Consider the following 19,632-nt stretch of genomic DNA (forward strand, 5'->3'; position numbering starts at 1 on the left):
TGCTTCAGACCCTTTTTGACAAAAACCTGAAATACCAATTTGTTTTAAGAAATATAAAAAGCAATACTAAAAATATTATTTTATTTCTCGTATACGAGGGTACACCTAAATTTACATACGTAATTTAATGTCTCTAAAATTATACAACTTCAAATAAATAAGAAATAAGGAATGGATCGATTTTTTTGCACCTGAGTGTATATATATATATATATATATATATATAATATATATATATATATATAATATATATACATATATATTATATATATATATATATATATAAACAATAATTTTAGCGTATTTACTGCATAGTTTAATTGTATGTAACTTATAATATTGTTTGGTTCGTTTACCTTTATATTACACAAAAGTATTCTATTCCATTGACTTTGGTATTGCCCGTCGTATCATATTTTAGCATATTCCTGTTATGATTTCATCCGGAGACAAACGGTTAAATATAAAGGATTTGTTGTAATTCAATGTATGTAATTTGTTTATTGATTTTACTTATTTTTAAATAGAATTTCATACGATCGTCTTGCTTATTATTTCTATGGGGATTTACATACCCAATGCGAAAGAACAGAACTTGAACATAATATATTCTCTCCTCTTTCTGATGACTCCAATTGTTATATTGAGGTCATCGTATGTGCAGAACGCAACAAACTTAACTTTGGGGTAATTTTTTGAAGGAAGAATAAATATTTAGAGCGAGAACGAACAATAAAAAGGAAAAAATATACCAACTCTTCAAGAAAAAGCACACATTAGTCGATGGCTAGTGCCATGACCAAATTTTAAAAACTATGGACAAAGACTAAAGACGCAAGCAGACCACAAACTTGTAAGGCAAATACACGCCATAAAATGTATATGATAAAGTAACGTATAAATAAAGATCGCTCAATATAATAAAAAACATCCCTGGAATGCTTTTAAATTTTACATTTTTAACGGAATTGATGAATATGATCATCACCACAGTTTATTCCAGATCTAAGATTGGCGAATTTAAAAAATTCTAGTTCAACACTGTAAATTTAACAACACTGTTACAAAAATAAATCTCTTGTTAGACATGTCAACAAAATTCAAAATAAACAGAAGTTGTTTTATTGATCCCATCATTTGTTATGACATCTAACAAATAATATACCTAATGCATTGCATCATTTTTCGTTCTACAATAGAATTATATTCAGATGAGCCAACCATCGCATTGGCACAACCATAAAACATTGTTGCCAATTTTTTTGACGGAAAATTAAAACATCATTAAATTTGATCAACGGTTCGTATCATTCATCAACAGGTATTTGAAAATGAGTTAGTAATTACAAATATTCATTAGTAGGACTTGCTACCTATTGATTCGTTCATGGCAGACTGCCTGTTTTTCGGTTTAGATCATCAGGTGACGTTAAATGTGTAATGTTGTTTTGAGACAAGATTTACGTAAAAGTTTTAAGAAAGTTTATGTCTAATCTAGTTAGAATAAAACAGGTAAATGTTTCGTCAATATTCACAGCTTAGCTGGACCATTATCCAAATTTGGCTATAAGATATCATAATAATATCCAATCATTTATAATTTAATAAATATTACGAGACTGCGAGGAGAACATTTTACAACATTATGTCCGAAATTTAATGTGAATCATTCAATTTTCTAAAAATCTAGACAATAGTAGTTTTTATTATCTAATAAAAAAATTGATTATATACAATATAATCAAAATATTACTTTTCTGGAAATTAGAAAGAAATATGCAGAATGAGTGATCAATGATAAAGAATAGAAATAAATGTTTAAGTCAAATGCAGGTCGAACTGTGTCAAACGACTTGGGTTTAATATAGCGAAACCAAAGCTATAGAAAGTAATTTCAAATTCTGGTTTGACTGGAATTAGAGATTGCAATTGCTAGATCCAGCATCCAGCAATCCAGCTGGATCCAGCGTTTTTTTTTTATATGGTGGATCCAGCAAATCATGCTGTTGGCGAAAAATTACTGTGAATTTAACAAAAATGAATATTTTTGGTTGAAATTTTTTTTCAGAGTACTTCAAGTACTATACTTTCATTTGTCGTAATTACAAATAAAAATAATTTTTACTTTTTGAGATATAATTGTTTTAAAAAGTCGTTTTTTTATACCCTCACGACCTATGTAACCGCTTAATTTTTAGTTTTTTTTAATCAAAACATTCAACAAACATAACTCGTCCAGATAATGAAACAGTCTCTAAAGGACTGCCGGTGGTCATTCTTTTTCTCTCACACTAAGACTAAGGCTCACACATATATCAGGCGTTCTTGATTTCTCATTCACGCTAACGTTCAGATAGCCCTTGCCATTTACAGTTTGTTTCTTTATCTGGACGAGTTATACCTACACCTTATTTCACAGTCATTTTTTTTTCTTTTCAGATTTAGTGCTGCTCCAGTTACTCCAATATTAATTAAACTGTCTCTTGAAGATGTAAAAAAAAACTGTGGGACTTTTTCACAAAACTGGATGAGGGGTGAAGTGCAAGATGCTCTTTATGCTCAAGAAAATTGTTGATTAGCAACCGCTCAACAACAGGCTTAAAAGGACATCTGAAAAAGATACAACACAACGTCTCTTCTTCAAGTTCCAGCACCAGCACCAGCAGCCAATGCCTCCAAAGCAACCTCGTCAAAACATGAAGATAATCAGGAAGTAGTTCCGAGCAAAAAGTCGAAGAAGACTATTGATTCCTACTTTGAAAGAGAAAATTCTATGGAAGATATGGTTACTAGGATGGTTTGCAAAGATGGTTTTAGCTAGAGTTCATTTTGTACCTCACCCGACTTAAGACGGTTATTCGCAAAAAGTGGATTCCAATTACCAACTTCTCCAAACACTATAAAAGCGATAATTTATAAGTATGCAGAGAAAGTCCAAGCAAATCGTATAAAAGAATTTACTAATTTAAAACAAAAAGGACAAAGATTTTCGTTGAGCTTCGACGAGTGGACCTCCCAAAAAAATCACAGATACATAAATCTCAATTTGCACAATGCAGAACATTTTAATCTAGGTTTGATCAGAATTCACGGATCGTGCACTGCCGAACACTGCATTGAATTAGTGGCAGAACGGTTGAAAATTTTTGGTTTATTGATTGAATCCGACACCATTGGTATCACAACCGACAGTGCATCCGTTATGGTGAAAGTTGGCAAGCTCATGCCTTGCTATCAACAACTGTGCTATGCACATGGAATTCATTTAGCTGTAGTAGACGTGCTGTATAAAAAGAAACCTCAAAGAGAAGTAGAATAAGCAGTGATGAATATGAAGACGAAAATGAAGATATGGAGACAGAGATGAATAGAAAAAGGATTGGCAGTAACAATCGAACCAACATCGGCGAGTCTTGTTGAATTGATTCCCCGTTACAACGATCTACTCATGAAAATACGAAAAGTTGTTAAAACGTTCAAAAAATCACCTACCAAAGGCGACATGTTCTTGCAAAAATATGTCAAGGAAGAGAAAGGCAAGGAATTAAGTTTGATTCTTGACTGGCGCACCAGGTGGAACAGTTTGCTCAGTATGCTGGAACGTTTCTACAGCCTAAAACTTTGCATCGATAAAGCGTTGATAGCCATTGATTCTGCGATAAAATTCTCTGCTGGCGAGTAGTTAATAATCAATGAGTTGATCGCCACTCTTCAACCGGTGAAACTGGCTGTAGAAGCTCTTTGCAGAAGAGAGTCCACTTTGATAACGACCGACACAACCTTGAAATTTGTCTTAGACAAACTAAATAGCCAGGACTCTAGCCTTAGTGCCGAGCTATCGGAAGCACTACGCCACAGAATCGCGAAACGGCGCCTCTATGAAATTACAGGTACATTAGTGTACTTACATGCATGAAGGCATGCACTTTGAACGGTAAGAAATGGAAGAAACATATTTTTTCTTCGATATAGCGATACTAGCCAAAACCAAAAATGTACAAATTTGTCAATTATTTTGGTATGGATAGTTCCAGCATTAATCAATTGTTTCGTCTGTCTTTATAAAAAATGTTTTCAAAAGTCTGAATGTTTGAAAATTATCTACCTATCTATCTTGATATCAAAAAAAAAGATATTTCTTAATTGACTCAAAATATTAAAAATAAACTCAGATTTAAACTTGCTCGAAATAAAATCCGTAAACTAATTCTCGAAACCAAATTCAGATTTTTGCTCTTTTTTTTTTGCTCGAAATAGTTTATGACTTTACTGACCAAGGAAGCAAAACCGACGATACGAGGAGATAATCAGTGTTCATCTGTTGAAAAGTTTATTAAATAGTGAGAAATACATAAAAAGTTAATGAACAAAACAGTAGTGATTTTTCTATTGATATTTTTCAAAGAATAACGAAAATGTGTAATGAAAGAACACAAACTGAAATTAAAAATTTTATTACTTACTTCGTTTGGAGTACCAGAAACTGAATTCATGACGAATTTTGACCAGGATGAACGGCATGTGGAATGCAATTTTAGATTCCCTTGCCGAGTAATTTATCCAGCTGTTTGTTTCGCAAGTTTTAGGAAACACAGTGGTAAACATTTGAATTCGGTTTCGCTAAGTAGAAATCGTTTGATTTCTCTTTTTGTTAAAAATTTTAACTTCTATTCAACAATTCTTTAGACATTATGAAAAATGAATATTTTGCTCTTCCAACCCTTTATCCTGACTAGAATAAAATTGCAGTTTCCCCATTTTTTTCTCAAATAGGGGCAGAAATTGGCAGATCTAAAAATCAATAGAATGGTGTAGTTAAGTCTGTACCTACTTACAAATTATTCTTAGTAGGTACTTAGTAGCTTTGTCTGTTCCAAATTGTACCCTATAGAAGTTTTTTGCTTGGTGTGTCCTAAATATACCAGGGTCCTTGGTTGGCCATACAGTTTTTATCTTTTACGGTCCAACGCCTCGCAATCGAATAATACATGTTTTACAGTTTCTAGTTTCTTATCTTAAAGTCTGCAGTTAAGATCTTCATTGTAAATGCCTATTTTATTCAGGAATTCTCTTACTGGTGCATGCCCGGTCAAAATTCCTGTTAACGTTGTCAGTTTATTGCTGCCCATATGAAGCAGTTCCTCTGTTCTTTTCCTACATGGTCTACCAATGGACATGTTTCCATGTATTTGTTTTGGGATTATCTCCCAATAACTCTGTCTGATCCAGTCCTCTAGAGCCCTACTGCAGTCTGTGGCACTTCCAGAGTTAAAGCCGGTTCATTTGATTCGTTCGATTCTCTTTTTGTAAGTTGTACTGCTTTTCCGTAACCAGACAAGCTTAACCTTGTTCCGGTCTTCCAGTTAATTCAGTTTTTTAACGCAGTTCCAAACCTAGACGTCACTTCCTTCAGTCACGCCAGTGCCGCTTGACTGCCAGACAATATATGGATCTCCTCTATTTCAAGAGATCTCTCATTATTTCCTTTTGCATATTGCAGTATTGCCTAAATATCGGTTTCAAAAAAACAGTGGCAAACTGTGGCAATCTCCCCCAGGGCAAACCTTTCGCTGATTTTTGGATTATTATGAAAGTATAATCTCCGAAATTAAAAAGCTACTAATGACCCTGAATAAAAACTTCGTTTATCGTTTTTTTTCTTCTGCGCTAGTCATATTGTGCGCAAAATTAACTTGTCAAAAACTTTCTTTTCTATAACTACAATTGTATAGGGCACAACATTATATCTTCCGCGAAAACAAAACGTTGCATTTAAAGCTTGTATATTTTAAGATTGTTTCGTAATACGCCAATTTATAAAGCATATTTATGCTTTTCTCGAGTTTGCTAATAAGAAAAAATAAAGTTAAAACAATTTCAGCTTTGACGATCAGGATTATTTATAAACAAACATATACACAGAGGAAACATACATCATTCGGAATTTCAAATAAATTTTTTATCAATTTTTCGCCGACAGACATGTTCTCTTTTGGCAACTGTTTCGTCCTACGCAAAAATTTCGATTTTATTTTCGATCATCGTTCGATTACTTAATTTTGAAGAAATAGAACTGATATTATATATTAAAAAACAAGTGTGCACCTAATACGCCTCCGCTCTGTTTCAACATAAAGTCTAACACTTGTGAATCGGCGTCTCAGTAGCATCCCGACGCCAGGATATAAACGAGCTCAGCAGTCATGGCTGTAAGTACTCCTCTTAATTATTTTTCACACGTCAAATTTCCAGAAATAACGTCGGTATTAATGGGTTAGAGAACATCTGCTCATTTTTGTGAGAGTTTGGGCTCAGTTTGTTGTTTTAAAATTTTAATTAACGCCATACATTGATTTTAATGGACAATAAATAAAATACTGACAAAAACAGTATTTGAGTAATGTATTAGGATATTTGACAGTGACTTATTAAACATAAATATAATTTGTATTTGATACTGTTTTTTCTTGTGCATATATCTTTAAATATATTTTTTTCCATAGCTAATGTTAAAGTGTTGCTATAACAACTGTTTTGAGTAGATCAAGTATCACTTTAACCGCAAGGGTAGATAAAGTGACACTTTAACAGCAAGAGTAGATAAAATGTTTTAACTTTTTTTTATTCAATAAAATTTACAAATTCAAACACATTAAGGATTCAAAACAACTGAAATTTTACAATTAACATTATTAGAAATATCTATTTTTGGAGCATCACAACTTCTCGTTTGCTTAAACACTTGATTCGAGGTACTGGATTGATTTTATATTGGATACAGAGTAATTCATATCCCTAGCAACGGAGCAACACAATTGCGATTTTTGTGCTAAAACTTACAATTTTCTTTGAAATTCTATTTTTCACCTGAACTTGAAGTCTTGCTATAGGAAAAAATGTATTGCACACGACGATAAAATCTCATTATCTTCTCGAGCATAATTAGCGTCTCGACTGACGTCTCGACGCTAAAAAACGCCCTCGAAGATAAAGTACAATTTTATCGTCTTGTACAATAAATAACTATTACCTTTTTATTGATTATACTGTTTTGATTAATATATTTTATTAGACACTAGTTTATTATTTTATATTTTATATCGTTTTAATCCCACAATGAATTAACAGTTGTTTGTCAAGTTTGAGAGCTTTTATGCTTCTTTATATATATATATATATATATATATATATATATATATATATATATATATATATATATATATATATATATATATCATATCGGTTTTAAAATGTTCTATGTTGTATCTGTCACCCAATCGACTCTGTCTAGCCACTGGTGGTTTTTTAAGACTATCTTCCAAATTGATTTTAGACTTAATCTAGTTTTTATTTGGTCGTCTCCTTTTTATGTCTTCTAAGTTTTTGCATTTCTTCGTAATTTCGTAATTCTTTTGATATGTCCGTACCATTTAAGTTATTTGTTTTTAATGTTGTCATTGTTGACTTTTTCTTCCGAAATCCATTTTACAGCCTTAAGCGTTTTTCTGATTACTCTTTTAGTGACTATTTCTGATTACTATTCTTTACCATACGCTTAACAATATTATTATTCATTCTGTGTTTATTCTTAATATTGTTCTGAAGCTATTTTTGAGGCATCTTAATACAATTACTATTTTTATTGGGAATAAGCCACAATTTAAGTTTAAAATAAAATTATTTTTGACGTTTCGATTTCCACATCGGAATTTTAAACTGAAATTGTGGCTTATTCCCAATAAAACTAGTAATTGTGTTTATTCTCCTTTAAGATACTTTGGTCGCAACGTCTCTCTCTCTCCAATGGCGCTACAGCCCAAATCGGGCCTTGGCCTTCTCCAAACTATGCCTCCAACCTTGTCGGTCCCGCGCCGATGTTCTCCAGGTTCTCCCGTCTAGCAAATTTGGCGCGTCCGCTGCCATTTCAGCTTCCCATCTTTTCCGTGGCCTTCCTTTTGGTCTTGCGCCTGCATTTTACTATCTAGGGCTCTTTTCGGCAATCTTTCTGTCTCCATTCTTACTACATGACCAGCCTAGCGAAGTCTCTGAAGTTTAACGAATTCTGATATCGGTGTCTCTTTGAACAGTTGGTAGAGTTCATGGTTATACCTGGATCTCCATATTCCCTTTTCGTTAATAGGTACAAATTTCTTTCTTAGGACTTTTCTTTCGAAGACTTCCAGTTATCACCCATGTCTCGCATGCATAACATACTATTGGTTTGATAATAGTTTTGTAGATCCCGATTTTCGATCTCCAGTGTGTGTTTTTGAAGCGAAACACAGGATCGAGTGAAAAATAAGCTTTGTTTCCCTTTACTATTCCTCTTTTAATTTTTGGTTCTTCTGTTCCATCCGTGTTTAATGCAACTCCTAAATTTGTGCAACTTTCTACCGTTTCAATATCGTCCTCTAATTCAACTGTGCGTCTGTTTCCCTTAGCTCTTGCCTGTGTTAACTTTTTTGTCTTTTGAATATTTATTTCTAGTCCGGTCTCTTTTGCCTTTGTTTTTAATTGTGAATATATTTCTGCCGCCTCTTCTGATCTGCGAGACATGATGCTGATATCATCGGCATAGGCCGCAATCTGTATTGATTTATTTGTTAGGAGATTACCTCTTCCTATATTCAGCTGTCTTATCGCATATTCCAAGGTCAGGTTGAATAGTGTCGGTGGCAGCCCGTCTCCTTGCTTTAATCCTTGGACTATCGTAAAGTTTTCAGTGAACTCATTTCGGACTCTGACAGTTGTTATTGACGAATCCATTGTTGTTTTTACCAGTCGGATGTATTTCTGGTAAAAACAATAATGAATTCGTCAATAGCAACTGTCCTGTCAAAGGTCTCAACGTAAGTCCCTATATTATTTAGTAATGATATGGCTTTCCCGTGTGTTCATTTTTCTGCAATTGCTTTATTGAGTGTACCATCATTTGATAGTCTCAAATATTATTGTTGTTTGTTTGAACACATGTATGTATTTCGTTTTTTCTATGTTTATTTCTATGTCCTACTAGTACGAGACTTTACTGCAAGATCACTACGTTCATAACGTAGTTAATCAAACAATTGTTTTAATTCTTCTTCTTCTTCTTCTTCTTCCTTCTTGTATGTAGGCTTTAAAGCCTGTTTCTTCTTCAACATTAGCCTCCTAAATTGTTTAAATTGTCGCACCATATTTTTCTTGTCGTCCATTTGGTGATTTATCTCGTGCTATTCATACTATTCTATCCTCTGCCATTCTACTAATGTGTTCGTTCCACTCCTGTTTCCGTTTTGTCACCCACCCATTTACGTCTTCTTGTCTCCGCCGTGTATGTTAATATAGGTCTAATTGCTGCTTTATAGATTCTTGTTTTTATGTCTTGTCCTAGGGTTTTCCAGATTGTGTCATTAAAACATCCCTCTGCTTTACTTGCTTTTAAGCTTGGTTGTCGTACTTCTTCTTCTTCTCCGTAACTAGTTATATCTATTCCCAGATATCTAAACTTTTCCTGCTGCTTTATTATTTTCCCATCAATTTCGATTTTACATCATAGTGGGTATTTAGATGTTGTTATGTCATAAATTTGGTTTTTTCTGCTGATATTATCATATTGTATTTCTTGGCTGTTGTAACGAAGATGTGTGTTAATCTTTGGAGCTCGTCTTCTGTCTCGACCATTAATGCGGCGTCGTCTGCATAACATATTTGGATTTTTTTGTTTTTCATGCTGTAACCATGACCTTTACGTACTGCTTGTATTATTTCGTCCATTATTATATTAAAGAGAAGTTGGCTTAATGAGTCACCCTGTCTGACTCCGCTTTGTACTGGTATATACTGTGTTAGTTTTCCATTTATCTTTGCCTGTATTCGAATATGGAAGTAGATGTTTTCGATGGTTTGTATAATATTGATTGGTATTTTTCTTTTATACAGTAGGTGTAAGACGTCTTCGACTTGGATGCGATCGAAAACCTTTATCAGGTCTTTAAAACATAGATATGCTCAGTTTTAATTCAATTAGTAGTAATTAATTTTTGAACAAAACATTTTTTTTTGTTTTTGTTAATTTTTGAACAAAAATTTCGGTCATTTATTTTTTTAATAAAATACGCTGCTCATGACGGATATGCATGTTTTTAATATCAAAATAAAGCTATATTTTTTAATATGATGATATAAGGTTATCTGAGGAAAAAATATGGTCGCAAATTAGGGTTGCCAGATGTTAAAAACGCGAGGTGTCAAAGATCCTTGCCTCACTCCACGTCGTATTTCCACTGCTTTCGTCGTGTTGTGTCCAATTCGTATGTTTGCACATTGATGCCAATACAAATTTTTGCTAATACGAAGGTCTCGGTCATCAATTCCCACCTGTTGCAAGACACCTATAAGTTTGTCATGGTTTACTCGGTCAAAGGTCTTTTCGAATATCCATTGTCCGATATACATCTTTGAACCATGACCTGCAATCTGAAGAGTGCTTCTCTGGTTCCGAGGTTGTTTCTGAAACCAAATTGTGTTTCACTTAGTTTTACTTCTATTTTGTTGTAAATTCTCGAGTGCAGTATTCTTAGGAAAATATTCAGTACATGTCTATATACATTATGTTATTATAAACATGCTTATCTTCGGCTACAATAAAGAGTATAAAGAGTGATGAATTATCTTGTTTGTCAATTTCAAATTTGCTGTAATCCATGAACCACAATCCAAGAAAAGAAAATTTTACAAGATTTTTAAAAGAAGGGAAAAGTGTAGCAGAAGTTGTTTAGAAAGATACAAATATAATGGAAGCCTTTGACAATTTGGTAAATTTGACAAACCATATATGTAGATACATATTTCATAAAGGAACTAAATACCCAGTTTCAAAACTCTACGTTTCTTACATCCGGAGGCATCTGTAACTTTGGTGACCTTTCACCTATTGACCACAAATTAAATAGAACTCTTTCTTGGAACAAGGTGAATTTTTGTCTGTGAGACAGACAGACTGACTCACAGACAACAACACGAATTCAAGCAGTCTTTAGTAAAAATATATTTTCAACTAAACAGTTTTTTACCGGTTTTTTATTAATATTGTTTTCCTACTTTTCTCTTAATTTTAAGTTTAAATATAAATTTCTAATTGTTCTGGACTATTCTCGTGAATGTTTTTTTTTTGTTGACATTTTTTCTATAAGTTGGTTATATTCCATTCATTTTTAATACTCCATCCATGATGACATTGAATCGAAGAGGGTTCAATAGCGGATCCCTTTCTCAGCCGGTATTGGTTGAGTTGGTTCTAGTTAATCATAGCTTGGATTTAATTTGCTGTAAATATATTTTTTGTGCTCTTGCTGAGCTTTCTGTTCTTTCATTTTATTTCCATTTATTTTTTTAATACTTGTATTAATTGAGAGGATTTAAATAAAGCTCTGATTGAATACATAAGGAGAATTTTTAAACTCACAAAATTATTGTTAGTTACGAAAAACCAGTCCAGTTCCAAGTACTACTGCCCACTTTTTCTTTTAACCGATTTTGTTTTGCAAAAATGTTCGTTCTATGTTTACTAAATGCGTGAATTAATTGGTGTGTATAATGAAAATTTTCATAACACGGTTTAAAATAGATCGCTTTTAGAAGATATTTTCGGTAGTGACGATCGTATATTTTTGTTTTAAACGACTTGTCTCTGAAGGTTTTCTATCTTTGAAGATACTCAACTTTAGTTTCATCTCATGAACGAGAGCATCTTAGTGAGGCAAAGAAAATTCGAAAATAAAAATAGATTTATTGGTATGCTTATATATTTCACTTCGTTAGACATTTGTATATATATATGACAGATAATTATTTTTTGTAACAGAATATTTGAGAGGTTTTATTTCCACACAAAATATATATTTTTAAAGAAAAATAAAGAATTAAGTGAAAATTGTATTTATTACAACTAGAGATTTAGAAAATTATAGAAGAAGATAGATGATTGCGAGTTGATCGCAATAATTTCGATTGTCATTAACTAACTATCAACGAATTGAATGATTCAAGATATACGCATAAATAGGCTTTGAACCTTATGTTCTCGAACTAGTTCTCGAAGCATGTGGAGTACGCTTGCCTTTACCTGACGCTGCTCGCAATAATGTCGGTAACATGTAACAAAGGCTTGTCAAGCATTTTTTACTCTTTTATATTGCCACACTTTGCCATCTGTATGTCCGGCGTTAACCCAAGTCTTGTTAAGGTAAGAAATCATTATTTTTGCCAAACAATATTCCCGAATTGATTGTAAATAATTACGTTTGAATTCCGGCATCATTTTGTATATCAAAAATTAAGATCCTGTAATGATTATTGGCTCAGTTTAGGAAAATGCGATTTCATTCTCACCTATTAATACAGGTTTGAGATTTTAGCCTTATTTTTTAGTTTCAAAGAAACATTAATGTACAGTTCTTCGAAGGATATTTTTTGGGTTTCACTAAATCTAATAGGTTTTCGTCCACACTAATAAGTTTTTAAACATTTATCCGTTGTTTTTCGCGCACAACCTTTAACTATCGCCAGTGATAATCCTGTTAAAAAAGAACAGCGACTAACAGCTAAGTAATTAGTAGGGAAAAGCTGATATTCCTGCAACAGTAAGCCAAACCTGGGAAGTAAGAAATTCACGGACTGACAAAGATACCTACAGAAGCATCAAAATGGAATTAATTTCTAAAAAAATGAAAAATTTCTAATGTGGATGATTGTCTTTTACCTTACACTTCTTGCTTATGTGGTAATCTATTCAATTTAGAAATTATTTTAAATTTCTTTAAAATTTAACTGATATATTTATTTACATTGAGTGTTTCAATGTAACTGGCCTTTTAGGTATATTAGAAGTAATCAATGAGCAATTCACTATCCATGTTGAAGGAACAAGGACAAATGAAGAGAAATTTTTCTTTTCGCATAGTTTTAGGTAGCTATCAATAGAATTTAGTGAAATTCTCAAATATTATATCAGCCAATGGAATGTATTTGCATTTAATACATTCGAACTTGGATTATTCATTTAAATTATCAAACCTTAGCGGTTTGCAAGCATTTTATGGTCAGTTTAGAGTGTTTTTAATGTCAGTTGTTATTCCTATGAAATTAAATTCCCAAATAGGATACCAAGTTTCTGAATTGGATTCTCTCTCCGTAGAGCAGTATCTGGTTACCTTCCTCTTCATATTGATGAGTTCCAGGATATCTAATAGGATAGTGTATGCTTTCGACGGATTAAATCTAACTCTCCATTTCTTACACCAGTTTAAAATTTTGTCTAATTGATTTTGGGCTTTATTGAATACATATTGTGACAGAAAGTGAGAGAAAGTAAGAAATTCAGTATCGTAAGCATACAGTAGGATATACTCGGATCTGTGTGTAGGAAGGGGGAGGTCGCTATTGTAGACTGTGTAGAAGATTAGTGCTAGAATTGAGACTTGGGGAACACCAGCTTATGGAGTGGACGGTGTGGAAAATTGGTTAGCAACTTTGATGCGGATTGCCGGTTCGAGAGATAATAATGTATAATTAGAAGCCATCGTGACAGACTTAATCTAATGACTTCTGGACGTCTAGAAAATTGCTTACGGCAAGTTTGCCTTGTTCATTAATGGATTGTGAGATGAAGGTTGCTCCCTCCAGCTTTGAATCCAAATTGGAAGTCTTTTTTTAAGAATCTTCTCATAGACTTTACCTAGTATCTTTAATAGAGATATAGGTATACAGAATTCTGTGCTGATAAGGGCTTTCCCTGTTTTGGAAATCATGATCGTGCTAGATACTTTCCAGGAGGTAGAAAAGTAATTCAGCAAGGGACATGCATTGATTATTTTGACTAGCAGCGGTAGGACAGTTTCTGAAAGTTTTCTAAGGCATCTTCTGTATATGCCATCAGGGCCAAGAGACGTATTTTACCGTGGTTACTCATCTGCCTGACGGTGTCCTCTTGCACAGGTGCCATCATCGGATGAGGATGGTTCTCCATGTACTGTAGGTTATTGAGTATGTCTTAAACTTCCCTCGGTTCAGTATTTTTCGGTGCTTTTGAAAACTTCGGCTTTGTCTTGTGGATTAGTGAGAATGATGTAATCTATTTTGAGGTGAAATTGAGGGCGAGTTTTTTGTTTGGTTAGGATTTTGAAATTGTTTCAGAATTTTGAACCTTCCATGTAGCCGACCTTTGTTTTGAACCTTGTCTGGAGATTATGTGGCTTATGAATACTGTATATGGGTTCAGGGGCAACTGAAATGTCATCTTCATGCAAATGCATGAAGATGACATTGAAACGATTGGAAAGTTTACATACCTGGGAGTAGAAATATATGCCGATGGAGCAGAGGATGGAGAAATACGAAAAAGGATAACGCAGGCAAACAAAGCTTATTTTGCCCTCTCCCATATATTTCGGTCTAAAAGTGTCCACCGAAATACAAAGATGAGAATCTATAAAACTTTAATTCGGCCAATAGCATGTTATGGCAGCGAAGCATGGGTCCTGAAAGAAACATCCAAAAACAAACTCGACACATTCGAAAGAAAAGTACTGAGGAGAATACTAGGACCTGTGAGGGAAAACGGAATCTTCAGAATTCGATATAACAACGAGCTCTATCAACTGTATAAGGAAACACCCCTGTCAGACTTCATTAGAATACAAAGATTGCAATGGGCCGGACATGTGATACGAATGGGAGAGGATAGGCTACCAAAACGAGCACTGAACGCCAGAATGCAGGGAAAGAGACCAGTTGGAAAGCCAAGAAAGCGCTGGGAAGACACAGTAAGCAGCGACGCACAAGCACTTTTAGGAGTCCGTGTATGGAGAAGAGCAGCCACAGACAGACAAGGGTGGAGGCAAAAAATAAAGGAGGCCAAGGCTCATTTTGGGCTGTAGTGCCGTAGAAGAAGAAGAAGTTCAGGGGCAACTAAAGACAGAACTTACAAAAGCGCCATCTACTCTACTTTTCGTAAACAGTAATCTTTTACAACGATTTCAGTAAATATGAGTTTATTGTACAAATTAAATAAGCAGTATGTATAAATAAAATAAATAAAAAATATTTTCAACAATATTTGTATAGAGAAACAGAGTTTATACGTATATATTATATTATGTATATGTATATTATGTATATGTAATTATAATCTGACGTATAAATAGAAAATGTCTTTATCATAATAGGATAGATGACTGTATTTAAAAATATCATTTTTGGCATATGATTTGACATTTATATTAATAATTTTTTTATAAGTTTAAATTTTCTGTGAATTAAATAAATTGTAATATGTAAAATTTATAGTTGATTGGCTTTTGCCACATCAGTTAGTAAAATTGTGATAAAAAGCAGTTAATATATAAAGTTCAAATTCTGTCACCAATAAAAATGGTAAATATGGAAACTGTACAGTCATTCATTAGGTATTATATTCATATTTCTTACTTTTTTATATATAATATTCTAAAACTTATATAAAATACATATTCGATTTTCTTTCTTCTTCTTGTGAAAAGTTATAACTCATCTTAGGACCTAAGCAAAATTAAGACATAAGATAAAACGATATTAACGCTAAAAGAGATCTCCGGAAAACAAAGGTATATTTTTTATTGTTGCAGAATTCGAAAGTGTTTTCTTTCATGCTTTGTTTACTGTAAATTTTGTTTATATGTATTTATTTAATTATATATTTTTTTTTTAAATAAACCGTTACCTTTAGATCAATATTATATCGTTTTATTTTCTCTATATTTTTTATGGTTTTATTAAATTGTTTTTTTTTGTCGGTCAGATAGCCAAGCGAGCTAGGCGGCCGATTCTCATTCGCTTCACTGTCGAATGGTTCAGTGGATGTGGGTTCGAGCCCCAGCTCGGTGTACAGAAAAATAAAAAAAGGCTAACGCAGCAATTTAAAATTCTAGATGAATCTGAGGCTTAGACTAGAATATACTGGTGTCTGATCGGCCTATGGTGGAGCAGTACGGCAAGAGATAAGGGCTTGCGGCTTGGTAATACTCCTCCATAGATCCCTACCGGAAGGGCGTGGCGTCTAAATACCGGTTTATGTATATTAAATTGTTTTTAATTTGCCATTGTAAAAAGTGGATCATAACCAGAAAACACTACAGATATTTTTATAAGTGCTGCACTAAAATATAAAAACATAATCTAGGAAATATAAAACTCATCATACATTATGTTATTTCAGAAACGTAACAAGGATGTCGAAGCCGAAGTCCTCAACTGGATCTTCGCTTGCCTAGGTGAACCAGTTCCCAAAGGAGAATTCGAAGATATTCTTAAAGATGGCGTCGTATTATGTAACCTGATGAACAAACTTACACCTGGATGTATCAAGAAAATTCAATCCAAAGGGACCAACTTCCAGCTGATGGAAAACATCCAAAGGTTTCAAGCTGCTGCCAAAAAATACGGTCTACCGGAAGAAGAAATTTTCCAGACTGCTGATCTCTTCGAAAGAAGGAATATCGCACAGGTGAGACATTTTTAAAATCAGGTACATAAAACAGAGTAAGCGACAAAAAAATTTTCCGACTTTGATATTTGTTTCCATGACTTAAGTTTCCGCATTATAATTTTAAATATAGATAATACATCAGGATGTTTTGACTGTTAATCTTACATATTTTTTATTTATTTACAAAGCTCAACAAGCATTGATGGCCTAGAGCTAAAATACAATTAATATAACAATTATATTATTACGAAACTTGTATCAATTGGGGGCTTATTTTCCAATAGTGCTCCTTGCCTACTAAATTGAATTACTATTCTCCTCAATTCATTCTTGTTTGTTGCTCTTTCTACCCAACGATCAATTTCCTGTTTTCTGATAGCTTCCTGTACGCTATCAAGCCATCTTTATCTGGGTCGTCCTTTCTTTCTTTTCGTGAATGTCCCGTTTTAGGATAATCTTTGGCATCCTCTTTCCTTCCATTCTAATCACGTGCCTCATCCATCTCACCCTTTATAAGGCGAGTGATGCTTGGTTCGTTATACACTTCCTCTAGCTCCCTGTTTGTTGATCGCACCCAACCTTAGGCCGTGTTTTTGCCTCCATATATAGCTCTTAGCATTTTCCTTTTCCATCTTTCCAATTTCTCCCAGATATTAATGTTCATTGTTGAAAATGGATGCGGTCATTTTAACTCGACTATTTCTGATTATTATTTCCAATACCAAATTAAAAACTATCGTGGGTAATGGATCTCCTTGTCTAAGACATCTTTCCACTTCAAATTCACCCGATGAGAATCCTCTCTATACTACAGGATTTCGTGTGCTATTCAAAATCATTCTTACTAATCTAACCATTTTTACGGATATACCCAAGAAACTCAGTGCTTCATACGTTTATTCCTTCTTATCCTATCATATGCGTGTTTAAAATCTATTAACAGCGCATGAAGGGTTACCTTATGTTCATAGCAGCTAGTCGTGTTTTTTTTAGTATTAAAATCTGATCTGTCACTGATGTATTAACTTAACCGGCCTGATACTCACCTAATTTATGTTTAGCAAATCTGTTGAGTCTCTCTCTTATCCACATCTATCTTAGCATCCTGGCTAATACCTTATAACAACTATCCAACAGAGCAACATCTCTGTAATTTTCACATTTTTGTACATGGGGCAGAATAAAGCTATGGTCCAATCTTTGAGCATAGTTTCCTCTTCCCATATCCTCTTGGCAAAGCTATACATCTTTTTTTGTAGTTCTTCCCCTCCATTTTTTATCATTTCCGCAGCTATTTCGTTTTCTCCCAGTCTTGCGAATTTTAAGAGTATTTAATTTGTCATAGTATTGTCTTATTTATAAATGCCTTATTTCCTTAATTATTCTTTCTAGCATGGTGTCCTTCCTCGTTCAATATGTTTTAACTTTCAAGAGCGTAAAATTTAACTTTATTAAATTTTTACCTTTAGAAATTTAAAAATGACTTCTTCTTTAGTTGCCGTGTCCGTAGTCAGACATATTATAGATTTAACGACAAATTCAAAAAAATTATTAGTGATGCTTAAGGATATTTTAATTATCGAGGTAAATCTCTTTACAGGTTGCTATTTCATTGTTCTCCTTGGGTCGTATCACCCAAAAACATCCAGAATGGAATGGTCCTACACTAGGACCTAAGATGGCCGATGAAAACAAAAGGAACTTTACCGAGGAACAACTTAGGGCGCACGAAGGAGAACTCAACCTCCAAATGGGTTTCAACAAAGGTGCTTCTCAATCTGGACATGGAGGTTTCGGAAACACGCGTCATATGTAAAATTTTCTAGAGACCCAACTCGGAAGAGTATTAGCAATATTTGGAAACAAACCTTATAAATAAAGATCACAACAAGCAGCATGCTACCTAGCTCTTTCGAGTTTAAATTAATATATTCAGTGTAAATGGGGTATTTATTTATGTATTGTTTTTGTAATTAAAGTTTAGACGTATATACTTTTTCTAAAATAACTTTTTCTTAATATTATTCTTAATTTTTTCAATATACGTTTAGATTCATTTGTGTTTTCTTTTAACCGTGTTTAAAAGCTGTTCCTAAAGCACTTTAGGAAAGCACTTTCTGCAGTCATGTAAATTGTTGCAGTAGTTACTGCAGATGGCAATTTATTTGTAAATTTGGAAACGCTAAATATGCATATTAAACGCATAATTAAAATATTGAAGAAATACAGCATGTTGCTATTGAATTACTACACTTAACAATGAACTTTAAATTTCTGTATTTCGCAAAAATAAAAAAGATTATACTTTATTAATTGTTAAAATATTAAAAATTTTTATGGAATATTGATTTTCTGAGGTTAAGCAATAGATCTACGTAAGTTTGATTGTTTATGTGATAAGAGCATATTATAAACGCATATTTTAGAATTACATTTGAGGATCCAAGCTCTACTAATTTCTTTTCCTGTACGTTATAAGATTATTAATGGAAAACTTATTAAGTTTCGCCAACTATCTCGTTTTATTTGTGATATTTTGAACTCTTTGGATAGTTAAATTGATGTAGAGGTTCCTTTATTCTATGTATTGGTGTGGAAATTTAGTTAAATACATAAGGTTTTGGATTATGGATTGCAGTGTTTGTTGATTTATTATACGTATATTTAACCGCTAGGATATCGGTTAACAATAAGCTAACCCCAAAGGAAATGTAACAGCATCTAAATAAAGTAGAGCAATGATGTCGAAAGGCTCTGGCAACAAATGGAAAAATCAATCCTAGAGACAGCAGAACTAATAATGGGAAAAAGCGGGACTAAAACAAGGAAATGGTTTGATAAATATTGCCAAGAAAAACTGTAAGACAGAAAAAATGAAACATTATCCTTCAACAAGAAACAACAGAAACAACAGAAACAGAAACTGTTTTTTTAGATCGTAATGGCATCTGTTACACATAAAGAATATAAGAATATAAGTGCCTGATATTATACTGGTTTTAGCTAAGTAATCTACAAATTCATTATCCTTAAGTCCAATATGTGTCTTAACCCAAATAAATTTTATATTAAAGCCAGAGTCTGCTAAGTGCTTTAACTGATCCTTTATTAAAAAATATAAGGATTAC

General features: G+C 33.2%; 2 protein-coding genes across 2 annotated transcripts in view; one reads left to right on the forward strand and one right to left on the reverse strand.

The window, feature by feature from the left end:
- The window catches only part of LOC140446044 (muscle-specific protein 20-like), a 120,194-nt gene that overhangs the window by 39,121 nt on the left and 61,441 nt on the right, over positions 1-19,632 (reverse strand). The gene's annotated exons all lie outside the window — the stretch shown is intronic.
- Positions 6,053-18,560, forward strand: LOC140446043 (myophilin-like). The gene is made up of 3 exons (XM_072538549.1): positions 6,053-6,209; positions 16,235-16,522; positions 18,105-18,560. Exons 1-3 carry the CDS (start codon positions 6,204-6,206, stop codon positions 18,318-18,320), a joined length of 510 nt encoding a protein of 169 aa, XP_072394650.1. The 5' UTR covers positions 6,053-6,203; the 3' UTR covers positions 18,321-18,560.

This window comes from Diabrotica undecimpunctata, chromosome 7 (genome assembly GCF_040954645.1).
Source record: "Diabrotica undecimpunctata isolate CICGRU chromosome 7, icDiaUnde3, whole genome shotgun sequence".
Lineage (NCBI taxonomy): Eukaryota > Metazoa > Arthropoda > Insecta > Coleoptera > Chrysomelidae > Diabrotica > Diabrotica undecimpunctata.